At 32.0% G+C, this 21,961-nt stretch overlaps 1 protein-coding gene across 1 annotated transcript in view; it reads right to left on the bottom strand.

Moving 5' to 3' along the window:
* The window catches only part of LOC124369028, a 35,030-nt gene extending 18,531 nt beyond the window's left edge, over window positions 1-16,499 (bottom strand). The window contains exons 1-5 of the mRNA XM_046826703.1: window positions 16,263-16,499; window positions 8,729-8,979; window positions 6,701-6,938; window positions 3,163-3,379; window positions 1,601-1,698 (exon numbers count right to left, since the gene is read on the bottom strand). Coding sequence (XP_046682659.1) covers window positions 1,601-1,698; window positions 3,163-3,379; window positions 6,701-6,938; window positions 8,729-8,979; window positions 16,263-16,266 — 808 coding nt within the window. The 5' untranslated portion in view covers window positions 16,267-16,499. The remainder of the gene's footprint in view (window positions 1-1,600; window positions 1,699-3,162; window positions 3,380-6,700; window positions 6,939-8,728; window positions 8,980-16,262) is intronic.
* Window positions 16,500-21,961: the final 5,462 nt, after the last annotated feature.

Below are 21,961 nucleotides of genomic sequence, written 5' to 3'. Positions count from 1 at the left end.
TTTACTTAAGCTTAGGTTTTCTGTGACGGTGAACATTTTAATTACTACTTACTATGTATTTTCCACTCACATCTTAGATATGGCATTATAATGTGGGGAAATAGCTATGGTTATCCAAAAGTTTTTATATGGCAAAAGAGAGCTCTAAGGGCAATAACAAACATTTCAGATAGAGAGTTATGTAAACCTTTTTTTAGAGAATTACAAATAATGGCTCAATAGAGTTTATACATTTATTGCTGTTAAGTTGATATTAAAGAAAATCTATCAACATACAAGATTAGGCAAGAGATACACAGCTATCCTATTAGAAAGAACCATATGATAGAAATGTTACCCATAAAATTGTAAAAAACTAGAAATAGTCATTTCATTATGAAAGTTGAAAGTAAAAATGTTTAACAAACTACAAGAAGCATAGCATCTACCATTAAGAGTATTTAAAGAAATTGTAAAGAATGGTTTGAGGATAAAGTCTTTTACTCTGTAAAATTAAGATTTTAAACTAGTGTAATATCTGTTTATTGTTGATTATTGTTTTTTATAATAATTTATTTATTCACATTTTTATCTAAAAAACTGTTTTTATTGTTGTTAAGTCATTGCTGTTGTTTTAAGTTTGTTAAGTTTTTGTATTTTAGAATGATATAGCAATTAATTTGAAGATATATATGGAATGCATTTTGTTAATATTGCCTGTTATGTTATTTCCTATATTGATTTAACACACTAGGAAAACATGGATATAATAATAAGTGATTCCTTACTGTAAAAGATCACTTTGTCGATTGCATGATTCATGTTTAAAGACAGTAAACTTTATGATTTCTGAGTGAGAACACAACCCCAGTTTTGAGTGATGATATTGCAAAAACTGTCTTTTTCACATTACTAGCTTGGGAATCTTATGGAGTTTAGGTAAACTGATACAGACAATCCACAAATATAACGTCTACTCAGAATAATTGTTGAGTCATTTTGGAGCCAAGACAGTGGAATCATGAGATATCAACAATTTTGAATACAACTGGCCTGAGGTTCTAATGGATAATTAGATTTGGACCTAATCAGAAAAAATGTTAACGCAAAATAGTTTTTAAAGTGAAGTGGAAGAGTCGAACCTCTGAAAAAAGATTATTTTCAACACAATTGACTGGGCATCTTATGAATGTATAGATAGATCATTTGTTCCATTACATGTTTAACCAGAATAGTGGCTGAGCACGTTTTTATCCAAGTTGATGCACAATTACAGTTTAAAGTACAAACTGATATGCCGATTTACGTAAAGTTAATTCAGGATAGTCATTTAGCATCTTTACAACCTAGGGAATGGATTCCCACGCACTAAAAAATTTCAGCACTTGTAGTCTAGGGGCCTTACTAGTATAAACATCAATAATCTTTGATTTATTAATACTATACCAGTACCCACATCTCAGGGATAAACTTTGAATGCTGAAAAGTGTGTGCTAGGTGATGGCAAACATAAGGTGTCCCAGGAACTGGGAAAATTGAAACACATGGGTAATTCATTATCCTGAAAGAACGAGTAGGTTTCTAGTTGATAAATGGTAAGAATTGAAATAATATTATATACCTTGAGAGTCATAATTAATTCGCTGCTGTCTCTCCATTTCACGAGGGTATTGTTGATAGGCCCAATTTTGCGTGTATGGTACTTCAGAATGCACTTGCCTGAAAATAAGAAAATAACTTATTACGAATAACAAAATAATTTTACAAAGTTCATATATTGAAAATTAATACAGCCTACATAAGTAATATTTTCATCTGTTTCTTGAAGTTCTAATTAAACATTATCATTTAATGTGAGGTAATACAAATAATATGAATAAAATAGTTTTAGTATTACAAGCAGTAGACATTTTGAAGGAATAACAATTGATTTAAATATTTTGTCTAAATAGTTGAAAATTAAATTATTTTAATTTATAGTATAAACCCATGCCTACTCACAAAACGAGTTTGAAAACTCAAATACACTTGTCCATGATGAGATTGAGATTGTTTACTTGCCCAAAAGAAAAATGTTATCTGTCCAATCCTAATTTTATAAGGTATTAAAAATGGTGAATATTGTTTTTATGTTCACTTTGTTTAATTTTGTAACCTATATATATATATATATTATAAAGAATTAAGGCTATCACATTTTCTGGTTTTGACCTCCTAAGACGATGTATACAAAGTGTAAGAGTTTATATTCCAATCAGCATATTTCAATAAGCTCAAAGCTTTATCAATGTCAAGATCACCCCTTGAAGTATTTGATGAAAATTGATTTTTTATTTAAAAAAATACAAATAGGCTCATTAATTTACACTACAAAAGCCAACAATAAGTGAAAAATTCACATCTAATAAAAGAAAAAAATGCACAGAAGAAATAAGACAGGGCATAACTGGGTGAAGTACACTTTATCAGGACCAATGTTATCAGTACAAAAAACATTGAGATAGTGAAAACTACTAACTGACGATACCAGTAGCTAAGTACACAAACACTGGGTCTACATATGTCTATCTTAGTGTCAAATCTAAATTCAATATCCTACAAATAAAGGTACTCGTAGCTGGTGTTGGAGATTGGGGTAAGACGCTGCAAGAAGAAGCCTATACAGTTCATAACAAATTATTAACTATAAATCTTTTATACCAACACAAAATAAAATACAATGCTTTTATTAAAATGCATGTATATAAATAACTTTTCTGAGTACAACAATGATACAAGACTGAATACAACATTGATAAACATTTTTGGTTTGGAAAGGTTATGGCCCGGATTGTACATTTTGCACTCTCAGAATTCAAAATATCTAGGTATAACCAGCTACTTATCTAAAATATACAAACTAGACACAGAAAATTAAAGCAAAAGAAAAGAAAGAAATAATCAGTTAATCAGTGATGCATGTTTTTTTTCAATGCATGGATGTTCAATGTGTAACAATTTAAATTTGGTGATGATGCATAACATGCGTTAAAGTTAAAATGAGATTATACTTTTATGAAGTAGTATAAGCTTCATATCAAAGAGCCCTAGATAACAAAATAATGTTATACCTGGGTAAAAGTGTGTAACATAATAAATAGTAATATGTAAAATAACTGTAATAAATTATACCACAATTCTTACCTGTGAGAATTACGATTGTAGTTGTGCAAGGGTAAGTTAACAACGGGTTCCCGCGCACTGCTGTATCGTGAAGGTACTGTGTGACTTCTCTCAGTTACTAGATTCAGCGACTGATGTTGATGTTTGCTCATCTGGTGGCTTTGGTGATACAACTTCTCCTGCACTGGCGACAAACTGACGCCATTCACCATGTCTGCACTCACTCCATTGTCTACTTCTGTAAAGATTTTTATAAAACTATGTCATATACAAACTATAAACCTATTCATTTATTTATACAAGCTTATGGTAAGAACATTCACTACTGTTAGTTACAATAGTATGAGATCTCAAGTTGGAAGTAAAATATCTAAAGAAGGGTTAATTCAATTTAAGATGTTCATTAAATGGTAAAATGAAGATGGTTTGGTTGTGTGATAAATTGCATTTTTTATAATTATTACAAGTCATAACAAAATGTATTGTCTATTTCCGAATTGAATAGTTTCCGACTTAAATTGTTCAACAATTTTTTAAATAATAATTTGTGTTTTATAAATTGTATGCAATAAACCAAATATTCTTAACATTACTAACCTAAAATTTATTATTTTATTATTGTTATTTCATTAGTTGTTGATTAACATAATAGTTATAAAAAATCCTATACAAATACTATTTACAGAGTAGCTGTGGTGTAAGCTCATACCCACAGATGTTGGATATATAGGTGACATGGATCCTTAACATAGAAAATTGTGGTGGGACTATGGAAAATGTTCCACATAAGAGAAATAATTACCACTTGAAATATTTGAGAAAACATGATTTAGACACATTTGAGCATTTTGATTCAGAGTTAGGGCAATACAGATTTTTGTATCATGACTGACAACCCATTGCAGGCGGAAGACGCGTGCTACACGTCCAACCATTCAGTGGACCAAACGCCAAAAGACGTGAGCTATGCGTCCTCTGTTCGCTGTTTAACAATTACTAATTATTTCGTGCTTTTTCCACTAGAACACGCTCGGATGCTCCTAGTTATATTAGGTACTGTATTGTTTTTGCAGTATTAGCCTATAAATAATATCAGCTGTTACTAATATGATCTTCACTTTCAGTTTTGTTTGTAATAAATGGCAGTCGGTCATGTTTGTTGTTTACTTGTGTTCTTCAGAACTTGACACATTGTTATCAGAAAGTTGCAGAGATGGAGAATATGGTAACAACAATGATTTGTTTAACAATGAATTAATTCGAATTTGTTCGAGAATATTAGTGTACAATCCCGAGTTTTGCGAAGCCTTCAACGAACAAGTTGAATGTTCTAGATTTATTTTAGTTGAGTACTTATCTAAATAAATAAATGCATATTGAATTACAAAAATATATAATGTGTTAAAATAGTGCTTTTAAAATTACCACAAGTAAACTGTGTATGCGCCGTGGCGGGGCGACCAACTGCCTATCACTGTAAACAAGTCCGGCCACTGGTGTCACCCACAATGGTTTAAAGTTTTTTACTGGCTATGGATTATTTGAAAGAATAATAGGATTTCAGACATTTGTCATCTTTTCATGTAACAAAAAAGTATAACGTTACGTTTCTAGGATAGATCATGTAGAGTATACATTACTCCAGAGGGTAGATTTTAATCCTTAAAGTGTTATACTTTTTTACAACATATAACAATGGTAAATGTTCTAAATCCTTTTCTTTTCAATACATATTGAACAGATTAAGGAATTATCTTACTGGCCTTTCATCTGTGGTTATGTTATCACCACAGACAAGTATATAACTGGCCCATTTATCTGTGGTTATGTCCAACTATACATTAATGTCATCACCACAGACCAGTGGTCTATTTATCAGACAAAAAGGTCACAAGGCTTTCAAGATTCTCAAAGAAAGAATACACAGCTCTTGCATAAGTATGGTAACAAATTTACAATAGTAATCTTGAGTTCCTCAAGTAATAAAAGATAGGAGATAGGCATCAAAATAGTTCTCAACACGACGAGATATGAACACACTCAAAACAGTGTCTCTTATATATTAAGAAAAATTAAAGTTGTTTAACTACAAGCATCAATTTCAGTACTGTTCAATCAGTGCTTGGATGAACAGATACCACGATTATTAAAGTCACAGACTTAAGGGTGTGTAACTTACCAAGTAACCCATCCTGAATCTTTAAAAATTAGATAATAGAAAATAGTTTATATAACTAGGGTAGAGCCTATGTTATGCTTGCTGTCAAATCCAGAATAAGAGGTGTTTATGGGTAGTAATTGCACATTGTTATCTTCTATTCCTAAATTTTAGAAATAGTGTTATTTTGAATATCTTCATGTTTCACATTTTAGTTGGAATAAATGCAACTGTTTTATTTTTAAAATTCTATATTATTGAGTATCTACATAATATATAATAGTCAAAACAAGTTTTATTTGCATTATTTTTCAATGTAAAATGAAAAACATTAAAAGATATTTTAGTCCTATTAATTGTAATAGTCACATTGTTGTCTTCCCGATCACTGTGATATACTAAGGCTCCTTTCACACATGATACTACTATAGAATGCTATTATAGTTATGTTCAAATAACACATTTTACTAATTATACCACAATTATAGTGTTTTTGTGGAATACCCAATAAACAAGAGTATTATAGCTGGAATAAATAGGATGAAACAGTATATAGCATAAATATTAAATACATGTTACTTAGAGAAATCTATGATAAACAATCATATTCAACAGTCACAACAAAAATACCAATAATTGCAACTAATGTAGTATGTAGAAAAGTAACAATTTAAAAATCTTTAACCAGATTAATTTCAAAATATATTAAAAATTAATTTTTAATCTTTAGTTCTATATTTGTTATTGTGATTGTTGTATTTTGTAATTTTGTTTAATTTGTTAAAATATTATTATTTTATTTGTAATCTCACATTTATTTTTTTATAAAATTAACAAAATATTTTATAAAAACAAGGCCTTTCACATAATTGTTAAGCCTTTCATGGATGAGAAATGAGAATTAAAGAAGTGGCATTAGGTGTAATTATTTCAAATTGAAGTTATACAAGACCATAACCAAATCTCCAAAAGAAATGTCACTATTTGATGATTATAAATCACAACATTTATTCACACAGGCAGCACAATCGCTTTTAGGAAAAGCTTTATTTCCATGGAGAAGACATCTAAGAGAAACTTATAATATGTCTAGATAAAGATCCTTTCTAAACAAAAACTACTAATACTTCCGTTATCACACATTGTACTTTGTAAAGTTGAGAGGAAGTATTTAGTATACTATAAACTTACTATGATGAAAGTAATGGTCGACCATTTTCTGTCACCAATGACTCATGAAGATAATTGATGAAAATGTTTGTTAAAAACAAAGATCATTTTAACTCCAAATCTAAATGAGTTAATGCTTGTGGTAGTATAAAAATGACGTCACTTCTCAACAATAAAAAATATGAGATACTTTTAGTTTGTCATGAGCAGAAAAAATGGGCCAGGGGATACCTGATTCGAGCGGAGGTCTAGGTTTCTTTCGTTGTTTGAGAGGACATCGTGAAGCCTGGCGCAAAAGATTAAGTCTTGCTTCAAGCTCCAACAACCGCCGCTGACTCTGTTGATACACTACACGGTGCTTGCGCCGTGCAGCTTTGCTTGCTGTTGAATCATTAGCAAGACTTCTTGCTGCTTCAGCAATTCCAGTTTGGATGTTAAATTCTAACTCCAAAGTAGCCAGTGATTCTTCCTATGGAAAACATAGTAAATATATAATAGTTTAGCACTTATAAGATTAAATAGTATACATATTAATATAGTAATTGTTATATAATGAATTAACTGACTAATCAATTTGTATAAAACTGTTTGCAACCTCTCTGTAAAAACAAGTGACATATCGGAAAATGAAGTGATGATATTTCTTTGTTAGATTTGTTGTCAGGTAGTCTGGATGATTATGAACCGGTGGAATGTGAGTTGGGTTGTGAACAAATCAATAGTGACAGTGACAATAATTCATCATAATTCGATAATCCTCATGCCCAAAGGCATACGGAAGGAATTCCTCTTGCAGTCAAATACCAATATGAATGTGTACTGCCAAAAAAAGTAGTACATACTTAATATTTTTATCAAAAACTGTTTTGTGTTGTAAATATGTGTATATATATATATATATATATATATATATATATATATATATATATATATATATATATGGGTATGTGTGTGTGTATAATCTTTTTGTTCACTACAAAACAGTGTATATTTTTTACATTTACAATATCTTAGTATCTCAACCCATGTGAAATTTACATGGAGTGAAACTTAGAAAACAACAAATTTATTCTTCAATTTATGTACACATAAATAATACAAACTCTAGTAAGTGCATATTTTTACTATTTTACATTTTTCTGTGGTTTCTATCAAAAAATTGATATATAACACTTATTACTTAACATTTAGCATTTATTTGTTTTAAACTGTCTAAAAATATGCTGTACAAAGACAAAACTGGTGTATCATTCTGAGAGTTTTTTTATTATCAGTCAGAGGGTTAATCAATACAAATAGAAAATAATTTTGCAAGTTATAAAATAGAATCTCTTTGATGTAATTTATCAACGTAAACTGTAAATAGATACCATCAATAAAATTAATATAATATAGGTTCATCCACCATTTAGCAAGTCATTACAGACAGTACAATTCTCATTTTAAAAATTTAGTATGGTTTAATTATTATTATTGCTACTACTAATGTTTTCCTTAGTTTAAAATAATATGCAATAATATGTTAGCTGGTCTAGTATCATAATCATAAATTTCTTCGAAGCAGTTGAAGTTATTCAGGTGTTCCCTCACATGTAATACATTTTGAAACAAAACAAAAATGCTGGGAACTAGTCATTAGTCATTCTTTATTTGCACATGATGTATTATATGGGTATAAGGTACACAATACAGATGCATTGTCAAAGACATAAAATATAAACTAAAGCTAAAAGCAAATTGATATAAAATTTTGTATATAAATTTGCACTCACAACAGATAACTGTTATCAAGTTGTTTATAAAAGTGTAATTTTGTAGATAAAAGACGAAAATACGGACATTTTCTTGCCATACTACAGATAAACATTCTTAAATTAAAAGAGTAGAGGTTCATAAAAATTATTAATTTAATAATACAACATGTGTCAAAATATTAAAAACTTATCTTATAGAAATGTAATGTTTCATTGAGATCAGTCCCTGGTTTTTAGACAATGAGAGGTATGGATTTAAGAATTACCTTTTATTTATGTCAATTTGAAAGCAATGATTTTTAGCAAAATGAGCTCTAACAATAAAAATACTAAATTGCACTTTAAGACAATAAAGAAATATTCTAGTTATTTATTTTTAAAATAAAAAAGATGGATTAGATGATAAGTCATATTTGAAAAGGATTTTGTTGTTTTATTTTTCAGTAGTAACATGAGTTACCATATAGCTTAAGCATCTTATGTAAAAGTTTGATAATAAACTAGCCTCTTTGGACTTGAGCTTGTTGATGAGGTTCTCAGGATAGGTGAAGACTGTTCCTACTCGTCTGCGAAAGACTGGAGGACTTTCCCCTGCCTCAAGGGGAGTCTCTGGAGGCAACACACCCGTCAACTCAGCTTCTTGAATACATAGTGCTTTCAGTTCTTCATTCTTCTCCTTCAGCTTTGCTTCCAGAGAATCCTTGCGGGATTGAAGACTGGCCACCATCTCGACTTTTGGCTGAGGGCTTTCATAATCTAACAAAACAATAGATTATTATTATACTTAATCAATAATTTTAGTAATCTAGCCTATTTAAATCAGAGATTTTTTCATTTTATAATTAGTTATTATTTACAGCAATTAACAAATAAAATAATCATATGGAATAAACAAAAGATCATGACTATTGGCTACTATTGTACACCAACAATGTTTGTGTTTATTTCCTCCAAACCTTGGAATGTAGAATCTATTTAGTCAGCCTTTTTATACTGTTTCTATCTCCAATTGAAGAACTAACCAAAGAGGCGTCCAGATCTTTGAATATCTTTTTATTTGATAGGTCCTGATCCATCATTATCACTTATCCCACATCTTGAAATAGTTTAGTAGGCTACTGAGTTCCTAGTTTAAACTTGACCTCATTCCACTTTTTATACCATGAGGTATTTTTTTAATTAATCCCCTGTATTCCATTGACTACGATAGCACACTGTTATATCAAGGAAACAGATTCCAAATGAGATTGGCTCAGTACATTATCAGGAAATTATACCCAGAAAATACAATAAAACCTAATGGTGTTTTACATTTTTTTATAAGTAGACTTTGTTCAGAAAGTAATAAAGATATCTTGTTATATACAGGGTGATTCAAAACTAAACGGCAATCTCTCGGGAGCTTATTCTATAGCTAAAAACAAGTAAAAAAGTTCATATAACCATATGCCCGGAAACGCTTCGTTAGCGAGTTACGCCTAGCGAAAGATTTCGCCCCCGGATTTCAGAACCCTTTGGTGAAGTCAGTCAGGCCGTATAAAAAATGGTAAAGGTAGTTACAAAGATACAAATACGATTGTTTTTTTATGTTTTTATATCTGAAAAAATTTATTAAAATTCGTCCCAGAGCTGTAAATGCAATACTTTCAGAGATATCTTACGTAAAACACAAGAATTGGTGCAAAGAAATAACACATTTTTGTGTTTAACGTAAGATTACTTCCATAAATGTTAAATAAAGGTCATTTTTTTCTTAAACAGATTTGTAGAACATTTAATTCTGAAAAGATTCATGTGAATTACTTAAGAAAAAAAAATTAATAGTAGGTATTGAAATTTAGCTTTATTTAAAAATAAAAACAGACGCACAAAAATGCATATTCTTATCTGCATAAAATATTAACTAATGTTTAGGTTGTGAGTAACAGGTGATCATTTATTCTAGACTGAACATTAACATAAAATGTATTTATCTTTATAAAAACTGTAATAATCACCTATAATAGTTGCTCAAAGTGTCCTCCGTTGTGTTAGCAATGCACGTTTTCGCACGACGAATCCACTCTTTTCTAGCGCGTTTCATAACGTTTGGAGCATTCTTGATAGTTTCTGCCGCCTCTGTAATGCGATTACGTAACTCCTCTATGGTGTTAATCCGTTTTGAATAAACAATTGACTTCATCCAACCCCATAAGAAAAAGTCTGCTGGCGTGAGGTCAGGAGAACGTGGTGGCCATTTTACTGGTCCATTTTGACCAATCCATTGTCTACCGTATGTATCATTTAAATAGTTTTTCACATCATTAGAAAAATGTGGAGGTGCTCCGTCGTGCATAAACCATGCATTTATTCTGTTTTGAACAGGAATATCTTCCAAGAGGGTAGGCAGGTTTGTTCTTAAAAAATTTAAGTACGCTACTCCATTAAGTCGATTAGGGAGGGAAAAAATGGACCAATCAAATTATCACCCAGAACACCAAAGCCATACATTGACTGAAAATGTATGTTGAAAATGCCTCGTCGCAGTTTCATGTGGGTTGTCGTACGCCCAAGTATGGGTATTACGAAAATTTACAATTCCATTTCTAGTAAAACAGGATTCATCAGTAACGAGAATACGCCGAAGAAAATACTGATGTCGTAAACAATTTCTCTTCTTAACCAGCGGCAGAAACATCTTCCGTTTATTAAGATCTTGCGGTAATAAGTCTTGAACACGTGTTATATGGAATGGGTACAACTGTGCTTCATGAAGTGTCCGCCATACGCTTGACTGGCAAATATTTAACTGACGTGATAATCGTCTGGTGCTTGTGGTTGGTGATAATTCTACAGCATTTATTATTGCTTGTTCATTATTATAGTTCCTTGCGCTACGTTGACGACCAGTAATCTATTCGCTTCGGTTTAAAGCTACCAGTTTCTCTAAGTCGTCTCTCCACAGCTTCAAATGTTTTGCGATCAGGTGGTTCTTCGATTGTGGGAAAAGTATCACGATATTCCTGAACTGCAGCTAAACCATTTCTTGTTAACTTTGCCGTAAATCAGTATCATGTCCGTATACTCTTCAAAACGAATACATACCATTTACATTATCTGCCATTATTTACTAAGATAATTACATACACACTTTTATAAAAATATTTTAAAAATAAATATTTATAAAATATTTTAAAAATAAATATTTAATAAAATATTTTATACACTTGTATAAAATATTTCCAAATAATCACAGGATCTCACAAAATACAATCTTCACACGCCACAATACAAAAAACCTCCATTAAAGGTTATTCAAATATTACTTCATGAACTTAATTGTTGATCAGCTGATATTGCCAACCTTTGCAAAGAAAATATGACGATAAAAAAGTGTTGAATAAATGATCAGCTGTTACTCACAACCTAAACATTAGTTAATATTTTATGCAGATAAGAATATGCATTTTTGTGCGTCTGTTTTATTTTTATAATAAAGCTAAATTTCAATACCTATTATTAATTTTTTTCCTAAGTAATTCACATGAATCTTTTCAGAATTAAATGTTCTACAAATCTGTTTTTAAGAAAAAAATGACCTTTTATATTTAACACATTTTATGGAAGTAATCTTACGTTAAACACAAAAATGTGTTATTTTCTTTGCACCAATTCTTGTGTTTTACGTAAGATATCTCTGAAAGTATTGCATTTACAGCTCTGGGACGAATTTTTAATAAATTTTTTCAGATATAAAAAAACATTAAAAAAACAATCGTATTTGTATCTTTGTAACTACCTTTTACCATTTTTTATACGGCCTGACTTCACCAAGGGTTCTGAAATTCCGGGTGAAATCTTTCGCTAGGCGTAAACTCGCTAACGAAGCGTTTCCGGGCATATGGTTATATGAACTTTTTTACTTGTTTTTAGCTATAGAATAAGCTCTCGAGAGATTGCCGTTTAGTTTTGAATCACCCTGTATAACTAATATGTGAAACTTGGATCATGTCAATCTAGTTTATAATAAATTTAAAAAATACAGGGGTTTAAAAAATTTGTTCATAGTTGTAACCATAGAGACGAAATCCTAGTTCAGTATACTCTTCAAGCATACAGATTGGCTGTGTAAAGCTTGTAGGTTAAAGGGTTCCTGAGAAAGATGCACCTAAACTTAGCAAATTTAATATGGGCTCTTATAGACCGTTCAGTTCCTCTTTAATTAAACAAAATTTAAACTTTGAAATACAAAAATTGTACTTTTACTATCTTAATTTTTGTATGCATTTCCTTATTGTTTCATATGTACATAGGAACAAACACACTACATTTCAAAAAAGGAAGTACGAGGGGGGTACCAAAAAAAAACCGGAATTATTTTATAAAAATTATATATTATCAAATTTTTTACAATACGACCTTATCTCCTTCAAAATAATCTCCATTACAACTAATACACTTGTCCCAACGGTATTTCCATTGATCAAAACATTTTTTGTAGTCATCTTTAGAAATGGCTGCAAGCTCGAGCTTCGTTTTTTTTCTTAACCTCTTCAACGCTGTCAAATCGTTGACCTTTCAAGCCTCTTTTCATGTGTGGAAATAAAAAAAAGTAGCATGGAGCGAGGTCAGGCGAGTAAGGTGCGTGGGGCAGCGGAACCATGCCGTTTTTTGGCTAAAAACTGCCTAACTGAGATGGCTGTGTGTGCCGGTGCGTTGTCGTGGTGGAAGAACCAGTCTCCAGTCTGCCACAAATTGGGTCTTTTCTGGCGAACACTGTTGCGCAATCTTCTTAAAATCTCCAAATAAAATGTTTGGTTGACAGTCTGACCTGGAGGAACAAACTCAGAATGAACAATACCTTTAGCATCAAAAAAGCAAATCAACATGGTTTTGATGTTTGATTTGACTTGCCGACATTTTTTTGGACGAGGTGAAGATGGCGACTTCCATTGGCTTGACCGTTGCTTCGTTTCTGAGTCATAACCATAGCACCATGACTCATCACCAGTAATTACCTTTTCCAGAAAATCGGGATCATTTTCGAGATGTTCTTTCAGAAGGCGGCAAGTTTCAACTCGATGTGCCTTTTGATGGTCAGTCAGAAGTCGAGGAACAAATTTGGCAGCAACCCTTTTCAGTCCTAAATCTCCTGTTAAAATTCGCTGAACCGAGCTCCAAGTTAACCCACTACTCTCTGATAGTTCCTCAATTGTCTGTCGACGGTCGGTGAGCACAAGTTCACGAATTTTCTCAACATTTTCATCCATTCGAGAGGTTGATGGACGTCCAGAACGAGGTTTGTCTTCAATCGACATGTCGCCATTTTTAAATCGAGCGAACCACTCGTAGACCTGAGTTTTCCCCATAGCATCATCTTTGTAAGCTGTATTCAACATTAAAATAGTTTCTGCAGCATTTTTACCAAGTAAAAAACCAAATTTCACAGCTGCACGTTGTTCACTTAAACTTGCCATGACAAAAAACGAAACAAGAACAAAACAGGGTTAGCGAAAACAGTTCACTACGAACGAACAGAATGCACTAGGACAACGGAACTGGGGTCACTGAGCTCGCAATGGGTTGCGCGACACACGCCTAGCGGCAGGAATGTGTACTACACGCTGCCGGCTGCCAGCAATACAATTCCGGTTACTTTTGGGTACCCCCTCGTATCTGTATAACTGAGTTTTGACTTTTTATATTTGGTATTTGTGCACTGTTCCACAAAATAATTCACAACTTTTTCAAAAATAAACATAATGGGATTATTTTGTTTTATTGGATTGGGAGGAAAGTAGAATGTGACTTATAATATTTATTTAGATGATAAAATCTGTTATTATAATTAAGACAAAATGAATGACAAAAATTATATATAAACATTTTTTACGTATTGTATAACTTACCAAGTTTCAAAAAAGTAAGTATCTGTAATACTGAGTATGACTTTTATATGTTTATATGTTAGTGCAAAATATTGAAAATCTGCACTCGCATACAAGTTGTCTCTCATATTTCGCAAATACCTTTTACCAGCTATAACAAATCAAATCAAGATAATCTATGTTTATTTGATTTATTATGTATAACATAAGACTAAGTACAATGCCATGTGTCGTCAACATTTAGTAACAGAATAATAAATATTTGAAAAGCCGATCTCATCAGCCCTCAGCACTTTTCAGAAATACCAGCCGGCTGATCACATCAGCTCTTGACACTCGAAGGGTTAATGGTCAACAATTTCATTGTTTGTTATCGTCATCCCTTAACCCTATAACTGGCAAAGGTATCATTATGTACCGGCGGCTCTATTTCAACAGCCACGCAGATATTCTTTACAACGTATCACATTTCATAACAGTTACTCCAAATGTAAACAATTATATGTAAATTTATTCACAAATATTGGGAGAACATTATAAAAACAATAACCCATTGTTTCCATGTAAATAGTCTTTTTTAAATAAACAAAAAATAAGAAAAAAAACTTCTGGAATAAAATCTTGCTAAATATCTTGTAAACACATCTTTTATTGTTCCAGATCTTGTACTTATGTTTTTATCGTTTGATATTGTTAAATTTAATTTATTTTTTTTAAAGTCAATTAAAGATTTAGACGTTTCTTCAGCAAAATTTGTATTAAAATCTGTTTTTATGTATTTGTTGAATTCATTAATAAATAAATTAGTAGTTTATAGATTTATTCAAATCAGTATTTTACCATATATTTTAGTCTTTTTACAACAATTGTTTGGCGTTGGAAGTTTTTTGTGTGTTAAATTCAACATAGCTACTAATAGCAGAGTATGAATTGAATTTGAAAATTTTGACAGCTTTTAAATTAGAGCTTAAGTAACCTAACTTGAAAATTCCATAACCAAGGAAAGTCTGCAGAAGCAGGGATAATCCAGACGATGTGGTAATTCGAACAACATTTACGTCAATAATATGAGTAAACTGATTGAACCGTTAGAAAACAAGTCACTATAAAACACTACTAGATTAGAGAGGCGTTTCGTTATTTTCCTTATCATATATAATATTGTATGTTATTGTAGTTTATATTTACCTTTCAATCTCTCCTAACAGAGTTTTCATTAACACGTTCAATGCGGTTGCGGTAGATCTACTGCACGGCTGCCTCGCGCCAGGCGCGCATGACGTAGATCTACTGCACAGCGCCATTGTTTAGAAACCCAGTCAGTGTGCTCTCAGCACTCGTCGTGTATGGTTGTCCGTTTTGCAGCAGCGAACGTGTTAATGTCAACTTTTGCTAGTTCAGATCAGATGTTTATATAATGGTTTGTTTATGTTTTGGTAAAGCTGTCATTCTACTTTAAAAGCATGTGGAAAACATAAACATGCGTGAGGCGAAACAAAAAATTTTTCCCCGTGCAAAACATACATCCATAGTCCGCCAAAAGAAGTAGTCACTTATAAAATGAAATACTAAATTTGGATCCTACCTTATTTAAATATGTACAATATATACAAAGTTTCATCTTTCACTCAGAGATCAGAAAGACGTGCAGAATAAGGTGATAGAATTGAAATAATGGTTAGCAACTCCAGCCCTAACCATGGCAGCAGTTAACTTCACATTTACCCAAGTTTCAGTTCTACGTTAAGTTCAATAGGAGTATAAAATACCTTCTCTAAAATCTAGCTGGTGGGGAGCCCAAAGCCACCTCCCCTGTACTTCACCTATGTAAAACCCGAAGCACGAAATGCTAAGTTTAACTCAGTGACACACAAACTTACAGACAACCTTTTAAGTTAAAATCATTTTGTTTGGATCATGAGATTGAAACATCCCAACAATTTGAATATTGTAGGAGGCCTATGCTTCACAATATAGGCTAACTACTTATAGGACATCTTATAAACATGTAACCCTGTTTGGAAAATATAAACTAAGCGAAATGAAATTTCTTAAACTTACCTAAACAATATGCATTTTTGAATCCTTCAAGAATACTAACAAATTGTTTAAATTTGCAATAGTTTCCTTAATGATAGCATCAACCTTAGTGTGTTTGTTTTCTGGACTTACCCATATCTACTGGAGTTCATGTTGAACCATTTAGTGAATGAAATAAAAATCATGCTCATTAAATTGTTGATGTTGTTGTTGTTTTACTTAAATCAATAACTGTAACACAAATAGGTCTTTAATAAATTAAAAACAAACAAAAACAAACAAAAAATAAAACAATGACACTCTTGACTCACATAACTAATTCTGCCTTAGTTTAGTAGTGACCGTCATCGACCACTGACATGCATCTGTACGCCAAGAACCACCACCAATCAAGATGTTTTTCCTTTAAAATGAAAAGCCCATGCTGACACATCCAGACTAAGATTAATAATGATATATTTGGTTCCTAGAATAAGTTATTAAAAGTTCATGAGTGATGCATGCATTGAGCTGTAATCAGACTTTCTCAAAGTGGTTGTTAATTACGAACGGATATGAATCAATGACTCTCCAATTATTATTCTAATGGATGGATCTGTTTTGAAAACGGCAAGAATAGGTTATTCACTCTTGTAATTTAGTGTCCACGGTATCCAAATATCAGTGACATAAGAGTGCATTGCTGTAATACACTTATTCACTGGAACAATAATATTTTATTTACTTGAATTTTCACATACAAAGCATATATATTTAAAGGACTATAGTTCTTTTTGTAAAAATCTTCTTTTCCAGTTAGTTAAATGAGAACTACTTAAAGGTATTATTTTATGGTTACGCTCCCACTTATCCCTAAACACCACCGATCACTAACACCACTGGCTATTGACACGCAAGCAGTAGAATTCTCGAAAAATCAAAGTTTGTATAATAGAAATGAGTCTCAATCATGCAGTGTTTGAGAAAATGAAGCCTCAAATAAAAACAAAAAGTAAGTGCAAGAAAATACACACAGTGACACCTCACGTGTAATTTTCTCGTTCCGTTAAAAACTGTTTAAAGTTGTCATCCTCATATTTGACACATGTGTCAGGTAACGGTGACAAACATTCAAGTTGGCTTCGGACCAATCAAGGATTTATAAAACATCAGATGAAAATTTTTATTATTGAAAGGTCGGGTGAAAACCACACAAGATCAAGTCCCTCCTAAATTCCAAAACAACGCTGTTTACACGTTCAGAGAAGATAGCAGAGATACAAATATAAGAGAACACCAAGATTGTGCACAACAAACTTTCTCTCAATCATTCTACCTCTAACTTAATGAAAGAAGAATGAGGGATTCGTTTACAAGTAAATATAATAACCACTATTTTGCTGGCGTTTATGGGGCATACCAACGCCATCCTTCAACAGAATAATTAACTGATTGTAAAACTAATCTCTGTCTCTCCTTTCGTCACCAGTAGGGAAATCTTAATATAATTAGCATAAAGTTTCGTATCACACTTCAGGATAGGTATTATGTAAACAAACAAACAAAAATATAGAATGAAAATTCTAATAATAGAGGCAGTCCTGAATTGGAAACGAACCTACAAGGATACACTATTCAAACCCATAATATAAATGTCGTTTTTGATAGCGAACATTTGTTTCAGTGGATAAGATTGGGACGAAACCCCAAAAAATAGGTGACGAGAGCTTAACAAAAACCTTTTGAAAGTAGTATCAACCTGACCTTTTCACTCAGTCGTACGCTTTAAACGATAACAAGTACACTATCTTATACAGTTCCTACAAAATAATTTGATTTAAGAGAGAGCTCTAAATTCATATTAGAACCACCGCCGTTTTTCAAATGGAGGGGAAACGGTCGTATCAATACGTTCAATGTGAACATTGAAGACAAAGCAGGAGCAACGATACAGATTATTTTCAATACTTATGGAATGCTGAATTTTGTATCGATCCATTTATTATTTTAACAGCTTAATATTTATCCGTAGCTCCAAACCACTTGAATGTTCTATTTAAATTCTAATTAACTTCAGGCAACTGATAGAGATGGCTGAACACTATTTATAAGGTATCTGAAAACATTTCCTCCTATTCATGAGTATATTGTTACTCATAAACTTAATAATCACTGAGTTAAAAGCCTCAACTACTGTACCAAGAGAAGAAGATAAAACACAGTAATGCTGACGGTTTTAACCGAAATAATCTGTGGATTGGAAGTGGCATTTACAAAATCAGAAAATCCACTAACCAAGTTAATACAGAAGAGGGGGATAATCTCTGGTATCCCTGGTAAATACAACAGCGTCTGGAGAACTGGTCCATAGTTTGTAAATGAGTTGGCCAGTTCCAAAATGAGTCTTGTCCACAAAAAAATCGAAAATGAGATTTTAATGGCTTTGGATTCAGAATTTTAAGCTTCTTTGATTGGTTAACAGATTTTGTTCAAAAAAATCCTGTCCCAGTAATAATAAGGGTATAATTTTGTGGTTATTTCCAAGATGAGTCTTGTCCATGAACAACTTTTTCAAAGTAAGTCATGTCCATTTTATCCACATAGACGTTTCAAACGAAGTCTTGTCCCATGAATACAGTTGTGACTTTAATATTTTTCCTGATTGCACTGAATAAGACCGGCTGTTTGACTTTATTACAGTACATAACGTGTTTAATTCAACAAGGGAAAACTGCCAGTGACATTGTCCCAGATGTTGTGCCGTTAGGTGTCAAGGTAAAACCGGTCAAGATAAAAGATATAGAGAATCTCCTAGCAAAACACTTTGAAAATGAGTGGAAAAATAGACCCGATCTTAACTGGTATGTGAAAGTGCTGGAAAAACAACAGAACTGTGATCAAAACCGTGAACCACACATAAAAGAAGATGATGTACCAATGCTGGACATTTCTAACATTATTTGATTTTTAATATTGTTGCAGCTTTAATATTTTTAAGTATCACGTACTGTTTGCTCATTAATGAAGGCTACCATTTAGTACACCAAACATTTTAAAGCTAAAACTAATTAAATGCTGATGACATCATTTTACATTATAGAATAAAAGAATATTCCTTATGTTGACTATTTTTATTTTCCTGTATTTAATATGATTTGTTTCCATAGTAAATCTTGTCCATAGCCAGCTGTTTCAAAACGAGTCTTGTCCAAAGTGACGTTCCAAAACGAATCTTGTCCAACATACAATTTGCTATAACTGCTTTATCTATATATTTAAGCCACTGAAAATTTATATAAAATGTTCAGATCATGCATACAAATATTTTAGTAAATAATTCGAGAAAACTTTTATCGTAGAATTAATTTTAAACGTTTTTTCGTTTACCGAAAGTTTTGGAAAGTGGACAAGACTCATTTAAGAACTGACCAACTCAAATGTGAGGTATAGGACACTCTGACATCGATGGAGATGTGATATATTTAAATAACCAATCAATCTTAAAGGAGAATATTCTATCCCTGTAACGTAAGAGAGATTACTGTGTGGGGGTTACGGTGCAGTAGTGGTAGAAGACGATGGAGAGAGATATATAGGGGCCATCGATCTCTCCAGTTATAGACTGGAGAATAAACGTCATCCATTTTCAAGATGTTATATGTGTTATAAAGAGTATTTTATCAAACATAATTTCGAGATCATTATTTAGGACATTAGGACTTAACTGAAACTGGAACTTAAAGAGAAAAATAATTCCAAGAAAAGAAGAAGTACGCGAGTCTGTACCTAGACATTATCAGGGTAAAGTTTTAGGACATATATCATAAAAAATAAAACTGGGTTAAGTAGGGTACTACCCCACGCTAGTGCAGATGGCATCGTATTTCCTCAATCGAATTTCTGTCGTGAGTCACTGCCTCGCCATAAAAGAAAAATTGTCTTTCAATTTGCTTTTAGATGGACGAAAATGGTTAATTTAAAACTGTTCTTGCCAGCCCAAATAATCCTCTTCCATTGAAATATAAATCATGATTGATATAATAAAATCAATTCAAGTTAAAGAAATTAATGAATTGTCTGAAATAATAATGACAAGGGGTTTAATTTGTTTGTCTCCTCCATAGCATTACAGTATTAAGCACCGGGTAATCGTGATCTTGAAACCCCCACTACAATGAAACTGATACGTAATAAAGCACTCAACACCGTAAACAGCTCCTCAATCACGCTACTATACAGCCCTTTTATTAAATCCTTGTACCACCAAAATAATTACAAAGTGACTTTGCTGAGACATGTTTTTCAACACAATTACTTCTTAGACATCCGGCACTTTATCAACAACTTCTTTTCGTTCCAGGATGGACCACAGATGATACATTACATTTATTCTTAATATATTCTAATTTCAATATGAACTCCTTTATTGAACGACTATGGCTATCTGCAAATATGATCAAAATCAACCTATTTTTCGTTTGTGAGAATCAAGATTTTCATGTCTTATATGCATTTATAATAAAGTCACCGTGTAAACTGAGTGCGGCTAATCTTAGACCGTTCTTCGACCTGTGAAACAGGTCTGTCTAATTTATTAACTTTATGTTATCACTGGTTATTATACCTCATTTTTATATCAATATGTTTAGTTGTTTAGAAGAAAGGACAAGTAATGGATTATTGCTATGGTCCTATAGGTGTCAGGATTGACAGCCCATTCAAAATATTCTTACTAACAATATGCTGGGTGATGTACGATAAAAAATTGTCATTTGTGCATTTTGATTTGCTACAAACACTATTCCAGATACCCGTACTTTTTTAAATGTAAGAGAGGACAGTGTTATAATTATCTCCATCACTGGTAGCCATACACGTAGCCTTGTATCACTCCTGATTGCTACAAATAATTATTAATGATTAATTTAATGAGCCTTTATCCCATTTCATTTATAAGCTTTTATGAACATTTAAAATCGTTCAGCGATAGGGAACTGGTACTGGAAATGGTCCTTTTGTGACGATATAAATTCTGCAGAAATTTAGAAGTTGTTAAAACTTGTACTTGCCAAACTCAAACATTGTTGCAGACACGAATTCGATAAAATAATCTTTATTGAAGTAAAGATCATGTGTACAATAGTTTATCAGATTCAAAACGAATTATGCGTATTATTGAATTTAAGAGGTTCCCATGTTGCCCATTTCAGAAACGTTTGAGTCTACACACAGTTACTTAAACAATACAATGAAAGTCATGTTTATCAATAGGGGTGTTTCATACGTTATCGGCTGCTGAAATACTACGTATAAAAATTTTCAGGCGAAAAAACAACATACAATCATGTATAATATGAGAATTAGTATGAATTGAATGAAATATTTTGAACACGGAAGGTTAAAAATACACAACGGCTGATAGTTAGTTTATAGCCAGAATTAAAAGTAGGATCGGAACGTCAGCCAGACAGAAGACAAATGAGGAGTATTTGGACAATAGTTCATTTTTTCAAAATCAGTAAATTTTATAGAATCTTAAAATATAGCCCAAGTTACCTTGAAATATCTTTTAAATCTGTTCGCATGACCAAAAGGGCGATGTGAATGCCTTCTTCTAATCTGTTTATATTGTTTGAGCAATATATTCGAATAAGCATCTTGTAATACCTCCAGCATCTTTAACGGTTTCTTATTCTGATAGTAAAATCTATTAATTATTTTTTCATAAATATTTTTATTAACAGGAGTGTTTCACTTGATAACAGTCATAAATACCTGCAATCGCCCATAACAGAACCAGATTTATGTATATTGAAGAGTTTTTCAGTTATGAGGAGAGGCGAAAGGGAGAA

This window comes from Homalodisca vitripennis, chromosome X (genome assembly GCF_021130785.1).
Source record: "Homalodisca vitripennis isolate AUS2020 chromosome X, UT_GWSS_2.1, whole genome shotgun sequence".
Classification (NCBI taxonomy): Eukaryota; Metazoa; Arthropoda; class Insecta; order Hemiptera; family Cicadellidae; genus Homalodisca; species Homalodisca vitripennis.
The sequence above is the reverse complement of the archived record's forward strand: the minus strand, read 5'-3'. Positions and strand labels throughout refer to the sequence as shown.